General features: G+C 35.5%; 1 protein-coding gene across 4 annotated transcripts in view; it reads right to left on the bottom strand.

The window, feature by feature from the left end:
• Window positions 1–19,800, bottom strand: part of LOC6651118 (mushroom body large-type Kenyon cell-specific protein 1) — a 58,158-nt gene that overhangs the window by 11,517 nt on the left and 26,841 nt on the right. For 2 of the 4 annotated variants that reach the window (XM_023180259.2, XM_023180260.2), the window contains exons 2-4: window positions 2,631–2,912; window positions 1,664–1,875; window positions 1,132–1,559 (exon numbers count right to left, since the gene is read on the bottom strand). In XM_023180259.2, coding sequence (XP_023036027.1) covers window positions 1,132–1,559; window positions 1,664–1,875; window positions 2,631–2,912 — 922 coding nt within the window. Of the gene's footprint in view, window positions 1–1,131; window positions 1,560–1,663; window positions 1,876–2,630; window positions 2,913–4,058; window positions 4,321–19,800 lie in introns of those variants that run through there. The other 2 variants (XM_047011544.1, XM_047011546.1) reach the window with 2 other exon arrangements.

The raw sequence follows: 19,800 nt of genomic DNA, 5'->3' as shown, positions 1-19,800 counted from the left end.
TTAAGCAGCTAACGATCAGAAAAACGTTAGGCTTTGGCTTTGATAAGTCATCTTTAATAGAGCTTCATTTAAAATAAACTTTTTTTTATCAAAGCAGTGGCTTATGGTGTGTTTCTTGTACTTAACCCTCCGTTGCACTCCTGGGTCTAGCCTGAATCCTATTCACAATGTATAAAATCATGCCGAATTTTATTTACTTTTAATATTCTATATGCTTTTAATCCTATTATTTTTGGAAAATCTATATGTAGTCTGTCTTTAACAATACTTGTCTTCAGTTTTAATTTGTCTTTTGTATGTAATTTAATGTAATTTTATAATCTGCTTAAAAGTGGTTTAACGTTTGCCATATTTTCCTATGCCCATTTTAAACACGGAGAGTTAACGAATACTTTTTAAAATAATGCAATTTTAAAACAATTTTAGCTAACTCTCGAAAATTCTTTGTAATAATGCAAATGAGATATATTGAGTACATATTTCATAAGTTATTTATATTCTAATAAATTTAATAAATCCAATAAGTCTTATTAATCTCATTCCTCTCCAAGGATTTCAATTGTGCAAAGGCAAAAGAGTGAGAGAAAAAAAATAATCAAAGCCATTTTATGTTTATAAACTGTTTACTAATACAAACTTAATGACTCATGTAAGCCAAAACACCTGGCAGCTAAAGAGTTCTATTGTTTAGTAGGTTAAACAATTAATTTGTTAACCTTCATTTGAATATTAAACTTGGCTTATAAGCCGGTTCGAGTTCAAAGATGAAAAGACCTCATTTAATACCTATTGATCATAAATTTTAAGTAATATGTAATGAATCGATATCGATAAAGAGCTAAGAAATATTTCGAAATTATAAGTAAGGGTATTAAAGTGCCACTAAGTGCCTTTATTTTATTTTTATTTTTTTAATTTTGCATTCATTTTTACATGCATTCTTATGTATTGTGTTGATGGTTGAATTTTTTCGTACTTCTTTTTTTGGCGTTTGCGCAATGCTAGGATCTATGTATGTATATATGTATACCTATATACATTTTTATATATGTAAATCTATCTGCATATATGTATAATTAATATGAAATTATATGAACTTGGAGGTTATTAATTTATTGGCTTAACACTTACCTGGTTGACTTTATATCGCCACTAATTGATGAGTTCGGCGATGGTTTGCTACTAAGATCCAGCGGAGCATCTACACTGGGACTGGGCGTATCTTTGAGTGTGGGACTAATTGCAACGGCAGAAATATCTTCTGAGGTAGTTGGCGTTACCGAGTTAACATGCTGTTGATTCACTGCCAATGAATTGATCAGACTGAAATCGGCCAACAGTGCCAATTGGGCGGCCATTGAGTCCATTGATGTCATTTTGACAGCCTGTTGGGTTAGCAGCTTATAAAGTTCTTGAGAATTTGTTGCACTTGCCGCCGATGATGCTGCTGTTGCTGCTGCGGCAATGTTGCGCCCTCCAGACTTGTTGTTGTTGCTGTTATTATAACTTTTGCTGCTGCTGATATGCAGTGATGCGCTCGAATCGCTGTCACTGTCGTGCTGCATGGTAAAGTTTAAAGTTAATATACATACATTAACTAAATGTCCCAAAAGTATGAGACTAGTAGAGAGAAAGGGCTTAGAGTGCGAGTGGAGAGACTCACCTGATGCACTATGTTGCCGTTGTGTTGTATGGCTAATGTGGGCGCCGTTTCGGCCACTAATTCGCCTATGGCGTTCACCGTTAACAAGCGACCGTTAACACAAAAATTGCACTTTTCAGACGGTATCCAATCGTTGGGCTCTGGCGGTGGTGATGGTGTACGTGTACGTGATGGTGATGTTGCACTCGAATCTTGTGATGTGTAGTTATTCTCTACAAATGCATAGATAGGCGAATATGATGAATATGATCATTTTTATATTCAAAAATATTTAATTGTCTTAAGAAAGCAAGGACTTGTAATTTGGTAAACCTTTTGCTTACTGCTAACAGTATTCTAGCTTAAGTTAAACCACGACTAACCTTTAGCACGACTTTGTCAAGCTGTTTCAGTTTTCTCATTATGATCTTGCATATAGGTAGGTGATACACTGATTAAGCCTTGTTTCTTGGGATCTAAACTTAAGCCCATCCAATAGTAGTACTTAATTAATTGATAACTGATACCTGTTAGAATATTTTTTTGGCCTCCAAGCATTCACATTCAAGTCATTCACTTTTTTCCTGAGCCTCATCTTTCGACTGACAAGTTCATAGTCTTCAAACAAAAATATATTTAAAGAGACTTTGACTAAAAAATTCAACAACAACGCTCAAGTAAAAACTGAAACATAATATTTTTTAATCTCTTACTCAGAGTAAAATCGACTATATTAACTTTTTTTGATTCTATTCTGATATTGAGACTAAAAAATTTGTTATTTTCGGGCTGTGACATATATGTACTAAAGAAATTGATAAATGATTCTTGGTTTAAGCAACAAAGATCAACAAAGACTTGAGCTAGTTAGAAAAAAGTCATATACCAAATAAATTACTAACTGATTCTTGTTGGTTTTTTCTGCCTAGCTTTTAACTAAGATCAAGTCTATTTAATCCAAACTTTTATTAATTTTATTAAATCTTACCAAAATCTTCTGTTAGCAATTGCAGCGTTTTATTTAAATGTTGTTGTAGAACGTTGGGCTTATTTAGACGGTGGTTCTGTGTCTTACAGTGGTTGTCGTTGCCGTTGTTGTTGTTGTTGTTGTTGCTGCTGCTGTTGCTGTTGTTGCTGCTGTATTGCTCGTCCTCTGGGCCTATTAATATGGGCTGTTGCTCTGCGATATTTAGTTGGATGCGCGTCAGTTGTTCCTGATAATGTTTCCATTTCCTGCGACCCATAAATTCTTCAGCAACGCGTTCTAAGCCTAAAACGATAACGGGTTTGCAAATGAAAATAATTAATAATTTAGTTTAATAAATAATTCATTCATTAAGTCTGAGTCGTATCGCAATGGTCTGTATATTGCCATAATATGGCATTTTTTCACTCAAGAATTTTATATAAGTCGATTTGCTTAATAAACTATAATTTGCTTGGCATGGCAATTATAACCCTTTTGAATTTTTTTTTTTCTTCTCTTTTTCAATTCTTTTGCATTCGTATTTTTTTCTTGCGCCTGGGAATTTGAGCAGACAGAAATTACTTAATTGAAATGTACAGCAAAAAAAGGGTATATATATATGTATATATAGGGGGAGCAAAAAAAAAAAAAAATGGCAAAAAGGAAATGAAAGAAATGGCAGCAGTCAATTATCCACTGTATAAATATATATGGCCACAAAAGTTATGCAATTTAATGCAAAATGCATAGGCTAAGGCTAGATGGATACGCGTGGCAATCGGACGCATGGGCAAGGGCGACAGCAACAGGGTGGGGTGGGTTGGTGGTGCTGGTGGTGCCACTTTAATATCCAGGCATGCGTGGCTCAAAAGCAAAAGTTTTTGCGCATATGGCAAAAGGCTACGCGTCAACTCACACGAAATGCGAATTAAAAAAAAACAAGAAGCATATAAGAAAAATTAAGGTGAGAGACAGAGTGAAATGGGGCACCTTGGCATCCCCAACAATAAATGCATATTGCAATTTTTTTCCTCCTTTTTTTTGGTGTGGCTGCATTTTGTAGGACTTTTCTTGTTTTGAGTTTTATTAGCAAAACAATACAAAACAAAAACCCAAACAAACCGAGACCATAATATATATATGTATATATATTTTTTAAGCCGGAAGTTGGGCAATCCACGGCAACGTTAGTCATGTTGTGTCCTTGCGTCGGTGCGTCATCGTCCTGATTGCGCAAAAGTGCGTGCGTTTCGTGCGTGCATTGCCAAGTTGGGGACCCAAAGTTGGGGCCGCCAAGCGCCTGGAAGCTACGTCGACGACGCCCCGCCTGAACGTCAGCTGCTGTTGCTGCTGCTGCTCATTCCGGCGCAAAAGTGGAGCGTCATGTTCAAAACTTTTTAGTGTAAAAATTGCATTGCAGTTGCAGTTGCATTTTGTTGTTCTTGTTACCGTTTCGTTTTTAAGCGCTCAAATAAACAGGGTCGTCGTCGTCAGTCGTCGTCGTCGTCGCCGTAAAGTTAGCGCTTTAGGGGGTTGTGTTTCCATTGCGTCAACATTGCTAACGCCACCGTCGCCGTCTCCGTCTCCGTCATTGCCACCAACATCACCGCACGCACCGAAAAAAAGGCGAAAAAACGAGGTGAATGTACGCAAGGGACCTGCGAATCTCAAACTTTAAAATGCAACCAGTTCACAGACACACAAACACACTCATGTGAATTTTATTAAAAAAAAAATACACACACATACAGAAATTTAAAAGTCTACTCAACATTCTTTAAATACTCTATCCAGGTTTAAAACTTTCTCCAAATCTGCTTAATTATGGCCACAAATTAGAGATGATAATGATGAAAACTATCATTAAGCTACTTAGAAATTGAATGTCCACTTCTTTTCAATATCTTTAGAAGCTAATAACAACATTTTTAGATGGCTTAAAGAATATCTTTATACAATAAAATGTGTAACAATTTTGGCATGAGATCGGGTAACAAAATACTATAAAAGCCATAAATTACCATATAGACCACAAAATCCACAAATAAACATAAGATAATAAGACCTCCTCCTTCCCCTTTATATGGCAGATCAGGTATTTATATAAAAAGCAACAACAAACCTACTTTGTTGCTTTATTACAAATATTGGTTCATAATTTGTTTAAACGAATTGCAAATGTATGTGTGTGTTTTTTTTGCTTTGCTTACTCAACTGCCAGGTTAATGATTAATTTCAGCTACTCAACTTGGCCCAGAGTATCTACGTTGAAATGCAGCTCAGTTATGTGTAAAAAATAAGGCTAGGGGTTGCACTGTCAGCCAGGCAGCAAATGCATACAATGCGGCACACGCACGGTGGCACGCATAAAATGTCTGCCATATGTGCGTGCGATGTATGCATGTGTGTGTGCCATGGGTTTGTATGTGGTTGAGCGACACACATTGCGTATGACGACAACGACAACGTTGGAGGCAAGGCAAGATTTCAATACTGCTACTAGAGCTGTTTGGTTCTGCTGCTGGTTCTGGTTTTGGCTCTGACTCTGGCTCTGGCTCTGATTTCGCTGTCTGCTAGAGTCGCGTTTTTTTGCATTATGCCAAGAAAGCGCCTGAATGTATGCTAAATAGATTTTTTTTGAGCCCCTACCCCCACCCGCCCTTCGACGTGTGTGCATGTTGTCGTCAGTTTAGACCATGTCGATGGGAGGCCTGACCTATGCAAGCTTCCAACTGCTGCTATGGGACTGTCTGTGCGTGAGTGTGAGTGTGTTAGTGTGCGAATTTGTCTGCGTGTGTGTGTGTGTGTGTTTTTTCGCATTCAAGGCAACGGCACACAACAACACAACGTGACATGTCAGGTAGGTTGGGCTATGTCTGCCTATCTGTCAGTATGTCTGTACATATGTTTGTTTGTTTGTCTATTTGTGTGTTTGTTTGTTTGTTTATTGTTTATTTAGGGTCGTTGCGGTTTATGCCGAGGAGACATGGGGAGACCTAAAACTAACAGCGCGTCATCATTGCAATCAAAAATGAAAGTGCGTTTAATCAAAGTTAACTATTAAAGCCAAATGACTGAACTAATTGCGGATGGCTTAAAGTGTATACATCTACCCATGGGGCGTATGATTAATATGCATGTTGTTAGCTTTTTACGTAGGTGTACAACAACTCAGAAAAAAAGCAATTAAATACGAAAACACATTTAAAAAAGGTAACACACACACACTTACACACACGCATACAAATGCAAATGGCATGCGCCATGAGAGACAACCAACCAACGCATGAAAAGTAGCAAAAGAAATGGACGAAAAAAAAAATGCAATTATCGATTAATGTGCCACATTATATGGCTCATATACATGCACATTATATACGGATATATATGTATGTATGTACTGGTGCCAGTCGGTAGATAAGCCCTTATATATTTTAGGTAAATAAAGTGGGCATATGTATGTATGTATGTATGTACATACATAGGTGAAACATTAAAAAAATAAATCCGCGTTTTTTTTGTTTCTCCCCCATTTCATTTATTGCTCATCCTTTAATTTCTTATGTCATTTTTGAGAAGTTGTCATTGTTCCTGTTCAATTGTTGTTGTTGTTGGCTGTCAAGCCGTCTATATAAGTAAATTACCATAATGATATATGCACATTCATACATATATATATATATATATATATATATATGTATTTGTCTACGAGTATAATACATATATATTTCTCTTTTTATATACTTGACTCTTTTGTTATTACCTTTTGCATTATTTTTGTGGCATGCAACCCATGTCAACCTTATACATCACACACACACACAAATTTACATACATACATATATATGCCACAATATCTTGACATTTTTGCTATTACGAATTTTGTTATTGGCCATGGTTTAGTTCGGCGAAATGAATGCGTGCCATAAAGCCAAATGTCATTTTCATACCTTGAGCTCCACCTTAGAGTCTATTATACATACATACATATATATGTCTATCAATGAATACTTCATGGGTATAGTGCGAATAACATCTGGGCGTTTTCACATATAATTAAAGGTAATTAGATTACATATACATAGGTATATATGCCAAAATAATTGCCTTAGTTAACTATTGTATAAGTAGTTAGTCATTCAGAGTATCTGGCACTTAAGGCGTCAAAAAGGATACACATAAGTGAAAGGTATAAGCACTTTTGTGTTTATTAGTTTTTTTAATATTTAGAGAATTTATATAATAAATTTTTTAATTTATTCTCAGTAGCTTGCTTTCTTCCATCCTTTAATCCTTTAAATTTTAACACTTTAGCTCGTTTAGCTGATAGAGTTTTGATATTATCATTTTACCAAATCAATATCTTCAAAAATATTCTAAATGCTTTCTAACTTATAATCAGTTTTCAATTCAAATTTGTATTCCTTTTTCATTCCTATTTCTATTCTTTTTGTGTGCTATTTTTGGTCTAAATAAATTTACATCAGAAACAATTTGGCATAAAAATGAATTCAACTTTTAGGTTTTTTTTTGTGCTGCACCCACGAATAATTAAAATACCTAAAAATACCAGTAAAAATACTTTAATTATAAATTCAACATATTTATTGTTGTTGTTGTTGTGTTTGTTGTATATAGTGCCGCCCTACACGCCATCGCGTTATGCATAACATTTTGAGTAATGTCTAATGTCAATGTACTTCTACCTAGGCTAGCCTAGCCAGTTACCTACTAACTGGTGGCTAAATTGGCGTAAGGGCTTAAGGGTTCGAGAGGGGGAGGGGCCTAGGGACTGCCGGCCGGCTTCACATATCCTGGCTGGCTGGCTGCAACAACAAATTGCTTAGAATGTATGAAAACAACAAGCCACAGGCCACAAAAGTTGCAAGGACAAAAAGAAAGCCAAAGCTAAAGAGTGAACTTTTTGCCAACCAAAAAAAAAAAAAAAAGAAAATGAAGAAAAGTATATACGTAAAATGCCAATGCGTGGAAATGAAAAGCAAACGAGGGAAAATTTGGCTTTGCGTTTTGCCTTACATGGCATGAGGGACCGTTTTTTGTTTTTTTTTTGTTTTTTGAGTGGCTTGTTGTTAATGTTGTGTGTAATGAAAAGGACATGCGAGTTGCGGCCACAGGGCACGTGTCATGCATATGCATATGTATGTGAATTGTATGTGTGTGTGTGTGTGTGTATGTGTGTAAGGCAAACGCTTTAGGCCAAATTGTTCAACGCTATGGCAAGGCAAGGCGGTAAACGGCAGCAGCGTCGAAATGTAAATGAATTGCACAAAATGCAAGGACATACGCAGCAATACACGCATACAATCTCACCTACAATCACTCACAAACACACACACACACACACACACAAGCAGTGGGCTAGTATTCAGCGTTGACAGCCAGCGACCCATTAGCAGCAACCCTTTCACAACTAAAACGTAACCTACCCCAAAAAAATTATAAAAGAAGCCAAAGACTCGAGCAAAACTTGTCGCATATGGCAATTTACATACTGACAACATCAATACACAAACACATGGCATCAGTCTATAGGTGTGTGTGTGTGTTTGGGCTTTTTTGTGTGTCACTTTGCCATAGAAATTGTCGTTGTCGTCGTCGTCAACGTCAGTGTCGTTTTCTGGGTATGAGGTAAAAATTAGAAACAGCAAATAAATTCGATTGCCCCGCTCGGCCTCGGCTTCGGCTCATATGCTAGTTCGTCTCGTTCGTGTACATTTATTTTTTGGCGTGGGTGTCCCTCCTCCGCCACCTCCTCCTTCTCATCCTCTTTCGCCCAACCCCTTCTATGTTTTCGTATGTTTCGTATGGCTATCGTTGTCTCACTCTAATGCGCTTTCGCATGCACTTTTCGGCCTGCATGCAATTTGATTGGCTAGACTGCAAAATATTTCGGCTAAAAAACAAAAACAAAAATTCTTCGGTTCTTGTTTTTTTTTTGTTTGTTTCGTTTCGTTCCTCTTTTAGTTCGATTGCATTTGATTGCATGTTTGCCTAGCTCTTCAAAAAAGACCTGCAATTGGTCGATTTCATTTCGGTTCAAAAAAAAAAACTCCTTAAACTGTTGTGAATTTGGCAATTCAAACTATATATGTACATATGTATGTGTAGTTAGGGTTGGCCAAATTGTATAATTCCTGTAATTGTTGTACCAAGTGCAAAGGTTGAGAGTTTCTGCCATTGCTAATAACAGGTATCAGCATTCCTGATTGATTGGGTAATTGAAGTTATGGGCTTGTAGGCTTGTTAACAAAGTTGAAAATTTCAACGAATTAATGTCATTAGCAAAAACATTTAAACCGCTCTTAATAGGGCTTAAATAAGTACATATGTTTGTGATTTGTATACATGTAATTCTAGAATGTAGAGTTGGTTTGCGCAGAGGAAAAACAATTAAAAGCTATAAGCCCATATTCAATAATCTTATACTAAATATATAAAATAAATTTATTGGTTTATTGGATAGCTCCTCAAAAACGATTTAAACTATCTATGACGTTCTAAGCTTTAACAACAAAATAATAATAACAGATAAAAATAAATGTATTAAAAATATTGTTGTTTAAGAACAATAATTAAAATTTGTTAACGTATGGAGCAAACCTTCAAATTTTGTTAAATTTTTAAATCATTTTGCATTTTTTTATATTATGTATTATATTATGTATTATATATGTATTTCAACTATAATAATGCTTTAAGTGATTCCATCAGTAAATATTTATTACAATTAAAGACTTATTTATCGATATATTTTAATTTAAACAATCAACAATTAAACAATCAACTCATAAACTGGCTTGTTTAGGAAGAGAATAATTACTTAAAGAATGTTGGTTTTCAGAAGGACCTAATTGGAGATTGGAGATTTATTTTTTAATAATTTAATTAATACCCAAAGTAAACAAAATACTATGATTGTTTTTTGGCAGAGTGTATATCTAGCTCAATTTTCAGAATTAATATAAATAAATCACTGTATGTATGGGTATTTTAGATATTACCATCTATGTATATCTAGCTAAATCTTAGAGCATTAATTTAGCTAGGTAAACACAGCCTATAGACACAAACGATTTTATGGACTAAGGTTTGCAAAAGAAAATAATGCTTTTAAAAAATAGTTAATTCTTCGTACTAAAGATTTAAAATGGCCAAATTGTTCGAACAAATTTAAAGATTGAATATTAATAATAAAGTTTAATTCTCTACTTTTTTTAAAAAAACAAGGGTATAAAAACATTTTAATTTAAAATAATCTTTCTGTAGATGAAATTTAAGCATAAACGAATTGATTAAAAATGGATTTTTATTATATTTTTTCGGTTATTTATGCACATTTTCCTACGAAAAGATAAAAAAAGTTTCCTCATTTAATGGAAATTTCGGAACAATTGTTGCCAAATTTTTTTATGGCAACCCATAAAGAAAATGTGGGCTAACAAAATATCCGATACAGCATATAAGAGTTTTAATATGGATAAACCCTGGCAAATGGCGATATAGAGTTGCAAGAAGCAGCCCCGAAAAATTTATTGAAATGTAAAATAGCGAAAAATGCAATTTCCTTCGCAGAAGCAACTTGACAAATGCCGCTGGGCACAGAAAATAAACAAACAAAATAAAAAAAGGGAGAAGAAATATCTAAATAAACGTCAGCGGCAAGCAATATTGCAATGGGCGGGGGAAGGGGGGATATTAAAATTGCAGCTGCTGTAAGCAGATTCCAACAGCAACAGGCAACCCAGGAACAAACGACTGTTGTTGCAGTAATATTAAACTGATGGCAGACACATGTGTATGTGTGTCTGCATATATATATTTAGATGGTTATATATATGCTCTATATACATATAGAAATTGTAAAACTGGAGCATGCAACAGGCTGCAGCCAAAAAGTATGCAACAGGCAAACAAAATACGACTAAACAACTAAAACTAAACCAATTCAGGCGTTTATTCATTCATTCATTGAATTCGGAAATTCAATTTGGTTTTTAGACAGAGAGGCAACAGGATGCGAATGCTGCAAACATCCACACAGGCAGAGAACGAGAGTGAGAGAGAGAGAGGGATAGAGCAAGCAAGAGCAAGCGAGAGCAAAGCTACGATTGTTAAATGCAGGCAACGATGTGCAATAAAATGTGGCATGGCATGGCGAGACGACAGACGGTTGAACAATTGGACAAACCGAAAGGCAGACCGTTGGAAAGTTGGCTTGGATGGAAATTTTATTCATGGATTTAGTTGAATTTACAATGAATGGAGGATTTTGACTTAGTCTCCCTTTCCAACCTCACGACAAAACAGACGAGACCAGCACTGATGACATATCTATGCTGGTATGTACATAGAAGTGTAATAGCCAGAATAATAGTCAGAACATTGGCATTTCAATATAAATGCTTGGCAACAACAATAACAACAACAAGTTGCCAGTCAACAAGTGGCAACAACCACAGCATTAGAATGAATAAGTGTGAGTATAACTAACCTAAGTTTCCACACCCCGAAACAAAAAAAAACAAACCAAAATCAACCCTGAGCAGCTCATGGCCAAGTTAATGCTGATGCCTGACACACTCTACTCTAGACACACAGCAGCCGCAGCTAGCCCAGTTTAACAGTTAGTTGGCATTCAACATGAACTTTGTTTTTGACAGCATCAACATCTAAACAGACAAGGAGAGCCGCACCCGAACCCAAAAGCTGGCCCAGACAGTGGCAGTGGCAGTGCCATTCCACTTAATGGGTAAGTGTGAAACCAATTTAGGGCCACTTAAGTGTACACTTCAAATGGACACATGGCACACATAAATACGTACGTACAAATGGATGAAGTGACCAAAACAAACCCAAAAAAACCCAAAAAACACAAAACTGTAGCATACGAATGAGAGAATGAGCATAAAAATGATTGCGTTACGTATACGCAACGCTAACAAAGCGCAGCACAAATGTGAAGTGGCACATACACCAAACCCCGTCCACTTTACACCGAGACTGTAGCCAAAAGTCAACTGGCCAAAAGAAGAAAAACAAAAAAAAGAAACCCAAAAAAAAGGGAATGTTGAGTGATGCAACTAATTGCTCTGGGCATTGCCAACGAACAGTGGCAGAATACACACCCACACATGCCCATCCAACTCCACTCCTCTTAACCAATGAAAGGATAATTGCGCGGATTGCGCACAGATCGCCTTAATCCTTTTAGGCCATGCTCTGCCTGCATGGCGTATGAGTGCTATATGTATGTATGCGTTTGTACTGGTTGCAATCTCGTCCCATAAGCAAACAGGCCAACTGGCTGGTCCTCTTTACATTCTCCCCCTCTCACCCACTCACTCCACAGTGATCTCCTCTCGTTTCTGCTTCGCCCACATCCTTAACCACTCATCCACTTGATTGCATTGTAGGCGGGCATAAAAAAATATGAAAAAAAACCTTATAGACATACCCGGACAGGCATCTGCCAATTTTTTTTCGCGGCCACACCAGCAACACCTCGTCGCGAATTGCCAAAGAGCAGCAGAAGGAAAAGGAGGCTAGGGACGTATGGGAACAAACACCAGAGACGAGTGGCGGCATGTGTGCCATGGATTATCCTTTGCTGCGGCAGGCTGTGCTTTTTCTGCCCCCGAAAATAAAAACCATACAAAACAAAAAGAGGAGCATCTCTTTATACCCCACGTTTTTTTTGTTTTGTTGGATAGCTGCAACTCGTTGGCTTCGCTAGGACCCAAAACTGGCGGCTGCCTGTGATTGTCAGTGATTTGTATGCAACGACAGGACAGACAATGTTGATGGGAAGGAAAAAAAATGCCACGACTGGGAAATCTGATAGCAATTGAGATATCACACATGGTTGAACTGACAAAAAGAGAGTGATGTATTTTGGACTTTTATGGCAAATTTGATATATTTATCAAGCATAACAATTAAATGTGTTTTTTTCGGATGAGACAGAACTTGAGTCTTTAGATATACATATGTACTTATGACATTCTTTATATTTATTTTTAACTAACTTTGTTCTAAAGTATCCTAGTCAAAACAAAAGAGACAAACCAAAACAAAAGGTTAAACGTAAATTAGTTTATTAGTATAGTAGTTCTGTTTATCAATCCTCATAACTATTATGACCACATAACTGCTATATAATATCATTAGGCCTATTTGATCTATCTTTCAGCTATATTATATTACTATATCTCAATCCATTTGTCTGGTCTTTAGCGTCATTCATTTTCAATTTTCATCGCCGTTTGTCGTGTTAATTTTCAATCATTTAAAAATGCATTTGTTGTCACTTCCAATGAAGGCTCACGATTTGTCTATATACATACATATATGTGTATGTATATATGGGGTAGGTATATATAATATCGTTCATATTGTATAAACAGCCCACTGCACAAAAACTCAAATCAAAAGTAGCAACAGAAAACCTTGAATCAATTGATATAAAATGCGAGCAAGACAACGAAAAAAAACAGAAAAAAACGAAAAATATTGTGGTCCCTGTCACCCCCGAATACCCTTCCCTTCTAGCCCGTGTTCTATGGGCCAACAAGTAAATTAGAATTGAACTTGCTGCGCCATATTTGGTTACAATTTCAGTGCTTAATTCCGCATACGTAGAACAGCAGCAGCAGCGACCACTTGCGGTGGGTGGGGGAGGGTGGTGAAGGAACCTCATGTTGTTGTGGGATAAAGTCGTGGATAAGTGCGCTGAGGGAGGAGCAACGGCAGGGGGTACAGATTTTGCGGTAGGGGAGTACTGGGTGTGGACACGGGGCTTGGGTTTGGGTTTGGTTTTGAGTTTGGGTCTGGGTCTGGGGCTTGGCAACGTGTCGCATTCACCTTATAAATTTCTAGCTAAATAATTTTTAATTTATTTACTTATTGCACAAATAACAATTACAAATGAATTTCTCTCCCATCTCTGACTGCATTTATTCAAATTGCAATTCAACTTGAGGCTTATTTAAACACAAAAAGGAAAAACGAAAACGAAAAATGCTCATTAATTAAATAAATGTTTAATAATTTATAACTAATTGATGTTTATTCTTTGCAATGAATCACAGACAAACAACTCTCATTCTCAACGAATATTTGATGATCTTTTGACTGAGCTTATTATTTAACTAATTCTAAACGTTTGCCTAGCGAAACGTTCTATTAATGAATGCATTTTGTTGGCTAGAAAATCATATTCTAAGTCATTTTCATTTTGAACTTGGCATTCGAATTTGGCAACATCAAATGGCAATAAAACATTTTCAACTATTCGGCTTAGAATTTCCCTTCAAAATCTGTTGATTAAAATCAAAGCTGAACGAAAAATTCTAACATATTTCTTATAGACCATTGTGCATAGACTTTTGAATGTACCTCTCTTGGCTTAGGGTATTCAAACTGAATGTCAGGGTGAGTGTTAGTACATAGCATGAAATTGTGGAATTACTGTTACAAAAGGCAAACCATAAAAGTCAATTGGGTGTGCTGAGTTGAATGTGGCATACTGTCGTCTTCTACAATATATAATAGATATAAATGCATATTTTTATTTGTCATAAAAAAAGTGATTTTCAAACTTCTTGACTCTCTGCCATAACTGCATAGTTATAGTTAATTTCCTTTCTCTCTCTCTCGCTCTCTATCTCCCCCTCAGTTTCTCAGTTTTTCAGTTTTTTTCAAAGTGCATCCCAATTATGCATAATTAAACTTGCTTATTACTTTACAAAATTAATTTTTGCTCATTTTCTTTGCACTGCATTTTTGAACCGCTCACTTTACACGAATAGCTTAGCTTAGTTTTTCTTCTAGCAAAATATCTACATATATGATTGTGTGTGTGTGTCTGTGTGTGCGTGTGTGTATGTGTTTATCATTTGCATCTACATATGTATGTACATAATTTTCTATGAATTTTCGCTTATGTGATTTTGCATGCCAGTTTTTCGTCAGGTTTTTCACAAAGCCGCCGTTGCACTTTGCCATCTCTTTTCTTTCATTCTTTTCCATCTTTCTTTCTTTCTTTTGTTCTATCTATCTATCTATTTCTCTTTGCCTTGTGATTTGGGTACGTTAATGTGCGCTCATTTTTTTCGTTTTCTTTGGTTTTTTATACCCTTTGTATCGAGTTGCAAAGGTATATTATCATAAATTTTTTACGCCTATTTTAAGACAATTTTCATATTTAGTTCGAGAGTTTTGAGTCTTGTTTTTGTCTCTTAATCTTCAAGTTTTGGCCACATCTTTTAGTTTGCCATTCTTAAATAAGAATGAGTAACTATCTCTAAATCTTTCTTTTGTTTGAAACACTTACTTAAACAGAGGCATAAAATAATCAAGGGTATTCTTTTAGTCGAAGCTTCTTGGTAGTATTTCTCTTTTTTTTTTTTTTAGGTTGTTTTTTTTTTCGTAGCTTATTGACGTTTCTACTTATTTAGTGTATGTATTTTGCGCATTTTCGTATATGCTGAAAAATTCTCTAATTCTTTTAATTTTTTTTTTTTGTTGCAAAAACTTTTTTTTTGTGTAGTTTTTGCACACATTTGCATGCGGTTTGTGTCTGAGGTTGGCTTTGTTGCTCATTTTCATTAACAGACCTCCTATCTATATGGTATTTATGTCTCTGTGTGAGTGTCTGTGTGTGTGTGGAAAATTTGTACAACAGTAAGTATCTCTATGTTCAGGTCGAAAAAGACTGTGTTTCTTTTTTCTCTAGGTTTTTTTTTTTGAGACAAACAAATTTTACTGTTAACAAAAATTGTATGCATTTGGGGTGTTAATTGTGTTGCACTTTGCTAGCGCAAAAAAAATAGCAAAATAAACTAAACGAGAGAGCTGAAAATGAAGAAAAACGTTTTAAACGGTTGAGAATCTAAATTAAGGCTTGTTTTCTATATGTGTATTTAATTTATTATATTGCAATTTGTTGTAAATTTAGTTTGACCAAATTTGGAACCGACAAACGTTTGTGGGTAGATGGGGAGGGGCGGAGGAGCAGTAGAGGGGTCGCCCACGCTGGCGTCGCTTTGACATTTCGGTTTTTTGATCTGTGGCAAATTTTTTGTTGTTTGTTTTTTTATTTCCATTTTGCGTTTGATTAGCCTTGAGAGCCATTGGCATATGCAAATTTTTCTATACCCTAACATAGAGGGTATATAGGTTTTCATAGACTATAGTTTTGTTGAATTTACAAATCTAAACCCATAAGAGAAAATTCATCAAAACGTCTCTTTAGATATTCTTTAAAATTTAAAGACATGATTAATAATTAAATTGTGGAATAATACTTTTGCCATTTCCATGCAATAAGTTGGCTAAAAGACGTCAATTCCGTGCGGGGGAGGCAACTCCTCCTCACGGTCTAATCAATGGCGTTTCACTTGCATTGTCAAAGGCAAATGCATAATTAATAAAAAGCCCGCAAACTGTCGAGACACACTGTTTAATTTATATGAAAAAATAAACACGAAAAAAAATAAACATGAAGAAAAAAATGTAGCACAAAGCCAGCCACTTGGCTGTTAATAATAATTTAGTTTAAAAATTAAACATGGCAACATAAGCGCACTTAACCAAATCGAATTCTCTATAAAACAATTGCGGCAGGCCAAAGCTAACTAAATAACCAACCAACTAACCAACGGAATAACCTATGCGCTCTACGACCTGCTAGCCAGGTTAAAATGGGGGGAAAAAAAGGCAAGAAATTATAATAATAATGCAGTTTGAGACATGCGTGGCACTAGATGGGGATGCGGATGTGGACGCGGATGGAACTGCGAATCTAACAACGGATGGGGGCCACCTAGGCCTATCTCTCTCTCTAATACAATTACAACTGACTGAGTGCGCACAAAAAAAGAGAAAAAAAGAAGAAGGAAAATAAAAATGTCTAACTAAAACCGAAGAAGAGAATACAAAAAAAAAAAGAAATGCAAAGTTGTGAATAAATTGCAAGAAAAAATGACAGAGAGTGAGAGAGCGAAAGGCAGAGAGGTTGGAGGGGTTGTAAAGGTAGAGTATATAATGTAATTCACTTGATAATTAGTTAGCTTGCCAGAGTTGGAAAGGTTTACAAATCTAATTCTTGATTTTGCTCAACAGAAAAAAGGAAATTGTCAACGTTAAAAGGCAAAAAACTGAAGAAAAAAGAAAAGTATCTTTCGGATACGCAACGTTAAGAACAGAAAAGCGATGCAAAATATAAATTGCAATGAACATAAATTGCAGTTGAGTTTTCAAGGTTTTCCAGTTCATGGTTCTTGGCGTCTTACGCCTGTGTGTGTGTGTGTGTGTGCAACAACAATGGATCGAAGCTGATCTCTGCCTTCGTTAGTGTTTAGATACAGATACAGACACGTGAATTATTATTGCCACTGGGCGCTCCCGCAAAAAAAAAAAACAAAAAAATTGTTCTTTTCTTTAGTTTTTTTTCCACTTTTGTTATTTTCGTGTTTTTGTTTTATTCATTTAGTGTGCAATTTTTCATTGTTTTCGTATAACATTTGAGTCACTGAATTATGCAAATTTTGTTAAACGGGGAAGTATTTGTCATTCCTCAGACTTAGTTTTATTGGAATTTGATTACAAGGAAACAACAACAAGTGAGTGAACAAAAAAAAAATATTTAAGCTGACACTTGAATTATTGAGTGGTCCAAACGGCAGCCCGCTCCAGCGCCTTTAGCGTATTCAAACCACTTTTGTGGCTAGACAATTGCAAATACAATAGATGCACTTTCTCATATTTACTTTTATGTAGTTATTTCTATCCCAAGTTGGCATTCAGCTAGCAATTGCCGAAGGTTACACAAAGTCTGTGTCCGTCTATTCCGTTCGAGGACGAAATTGTTTGTCTGTTTGTCTGGTTCGTTTCCCATAGAAAGTAAGCATAAATATTCTACAATTCATTTCTCAGGAAAATGACATTGAAATTATTATAGATGACAAAAAATGTTGCAGAAATAAAAAGAACTACTATTTACCAAGATCATAAAAACAAATGAAAATTTTATAGAATTTATTTAAATTTTTTGCCATTGTTATTTAGGAACTTCATTAGCTTGGAAGTGTTCAAAAAATAATACAAAAGACTTTAGTTTTCGAGGAACTTTTGAATGCATATTGAATTGGAATGTGCAAAAGTCATTTGTCTTTCATTAGCACATTGAAAATGTGCCAGAATGTTTTTCAGTTAGTTAGACTCATGACTCAGATACGCTTGAACTAAATACTATACTAAATTTGGTTATTCTTTGCATACATTTTCTTGTCATTCATTTCAATCTAGGTTTTGAGCTGTCAAACAATTTCAAAAATGGCTTCAGACACTTCAAGGATGGCTAAAAATTGTTAGCCTTGGCAGGAATTTTTATGAACTAAGTAACCCATTTCCATTTTTATTTCATGATTGCAAACTGTATTTCGTAAATATTATTAAACATTGTAGATCAATAAAAAATTTATTAAAAAAATCATATAAAACGGTCTCTCTGAGTTTTGTGTACTGAAAATTCAGTTCAGTTCAATTTAAAAAAAGAAACAATTCCTTTACACTCAAAAGAAATATATTTTGGAATCAGTAACAGATCTATGTAACTTATACGGAGAAAAAATCGGGCGAAAAATTTGACAAACTCGAAATCTAATCAGTTTCAAAAGTAAAATTGCCATTTTCCGCCACTAATCTAATTGTAAGTAAAACAAAATTCTTTGAATACTTCCAACCTTCTGGAAGAGGTTGGAGAGGTTAAAGGTTGAGGTTAAAGATATCTAATTGGTAATAAAATTGAATTTATATTGAGGTATTAAAATAGTTAGAAAATATCTTGATACTAATTTTTTATAATTAAAGTTTTTTAACTAGTCAGACCCGCCTATATTTACGTTAATTTCCAATATTATTCATAATGTGGTAAATGAAATTTCTTGTGCTAGTTAACTTGTATCAATTTGTGTAATTAAAAAATATGACTTTTGATAAGGAGCTGGCCTGGCAATTAGGGTTATTGAGATGGCTTATACCAATACTTGGCCAAGAAATTGTGACAATAAACGAGTAGCTGGACGGTAAGTGAGTCTCCATTTTTGTTGTTGTTGTTGTTGTTGTTTTTATTTTGTGTGTTCTTTCTTTTACATTGTTGCCGTGGGACAAATGTTTACCGATGCGAGCCACAGGAAACTCAATATGCTGGCAATACAAAATGGCTACGAGCAGCTTTTGACTTTTTTCGCACAATTTTTTTTTTTTCCTATTATTTTTGTTTTTTTTTTGTGTATATTTTTTGTTGCCTTGGTCGTTTGTTTTACTTTTGTTGTTGTTGTTGCTGTTGTGGGGCATTGTTGGTGGTGTTGTTTGTTATGGCTGGCTTTTGTTGCACCGAGCACTGCAATGTTGAACTATGAATGCAATTTCGTAAATTATTTTCCTTTTAAGTAATTATTAAGGTGTGGCCCCGTCGCCAGTTGCCTGTTGTCGTCGTCAGTCGTCAACAACGTCAGTCGTCCAACAGTTTGCCAAACACAAAAGCACGCGCATTGACTTTACTTTTGTTTTTGGTTTCATTTTTTGTTTTGTTTGTTAGCCACCGCTGGCCACCAAGTTATTCATCCATTATACGCCATTTAACTAATAACAGAGCTTTGGCTTCGGCTTTGCCACTGACTCTGGCTCTATGACACTGTGAAGCGTTATTTTTGCCATCAGTATCAGTCATTTGCTCGTCACTCAGTCATTCACTCACTTTTCCACATACATATGTATGATTTCTGAAAGGGAGTTCAGTTCCAGTTATTCATTAGGCCAGTAGAGGCATTCATTTCGCAATGTGTGCATGTGTGTGTGTGTGTGCGTGTGTGTGGGTTTATGCCACTTGCACATCCTTTCCATCAATGTCATAATAAATTTCCCAATGGTAGCGGGTGTTAGCCGGCAATAATGCCCAACAATTTCAAATGGGATGGAACAGTCAAAAGAACTCTAGTATTAGGTTTTCATTTTTTGACATTTGTCTATATAAAACATTAGTTTATGCTATGGTAAAACCTTTTCAGACATGTTTTGGATTGGTTTTTATATTCTCTAAAACCTTAAGTCTTTATTCTTTAAGCAATTGTGTTTTAAATAGACTTTTTATGAATAAGACTCAATAGTC

This window comes from Drosophila willistoni, chromosome 3R, assembly GCF_018902025.1.
Source record: "Drosophila willistoni isolate 14030-0811.24 chromosome 3R, UCI_dwil_1.1, whole genome shotgun sequence".
Lineage (NCBI taxonomy): Eukaryota > Metazoa > Arthropoda > Insecta > Diptera > Drosophilidae > Drosophila > Drosophila willistoni.
This window is presented reverse-complemented; position numbering and strand designations above follow the sequence as displayed.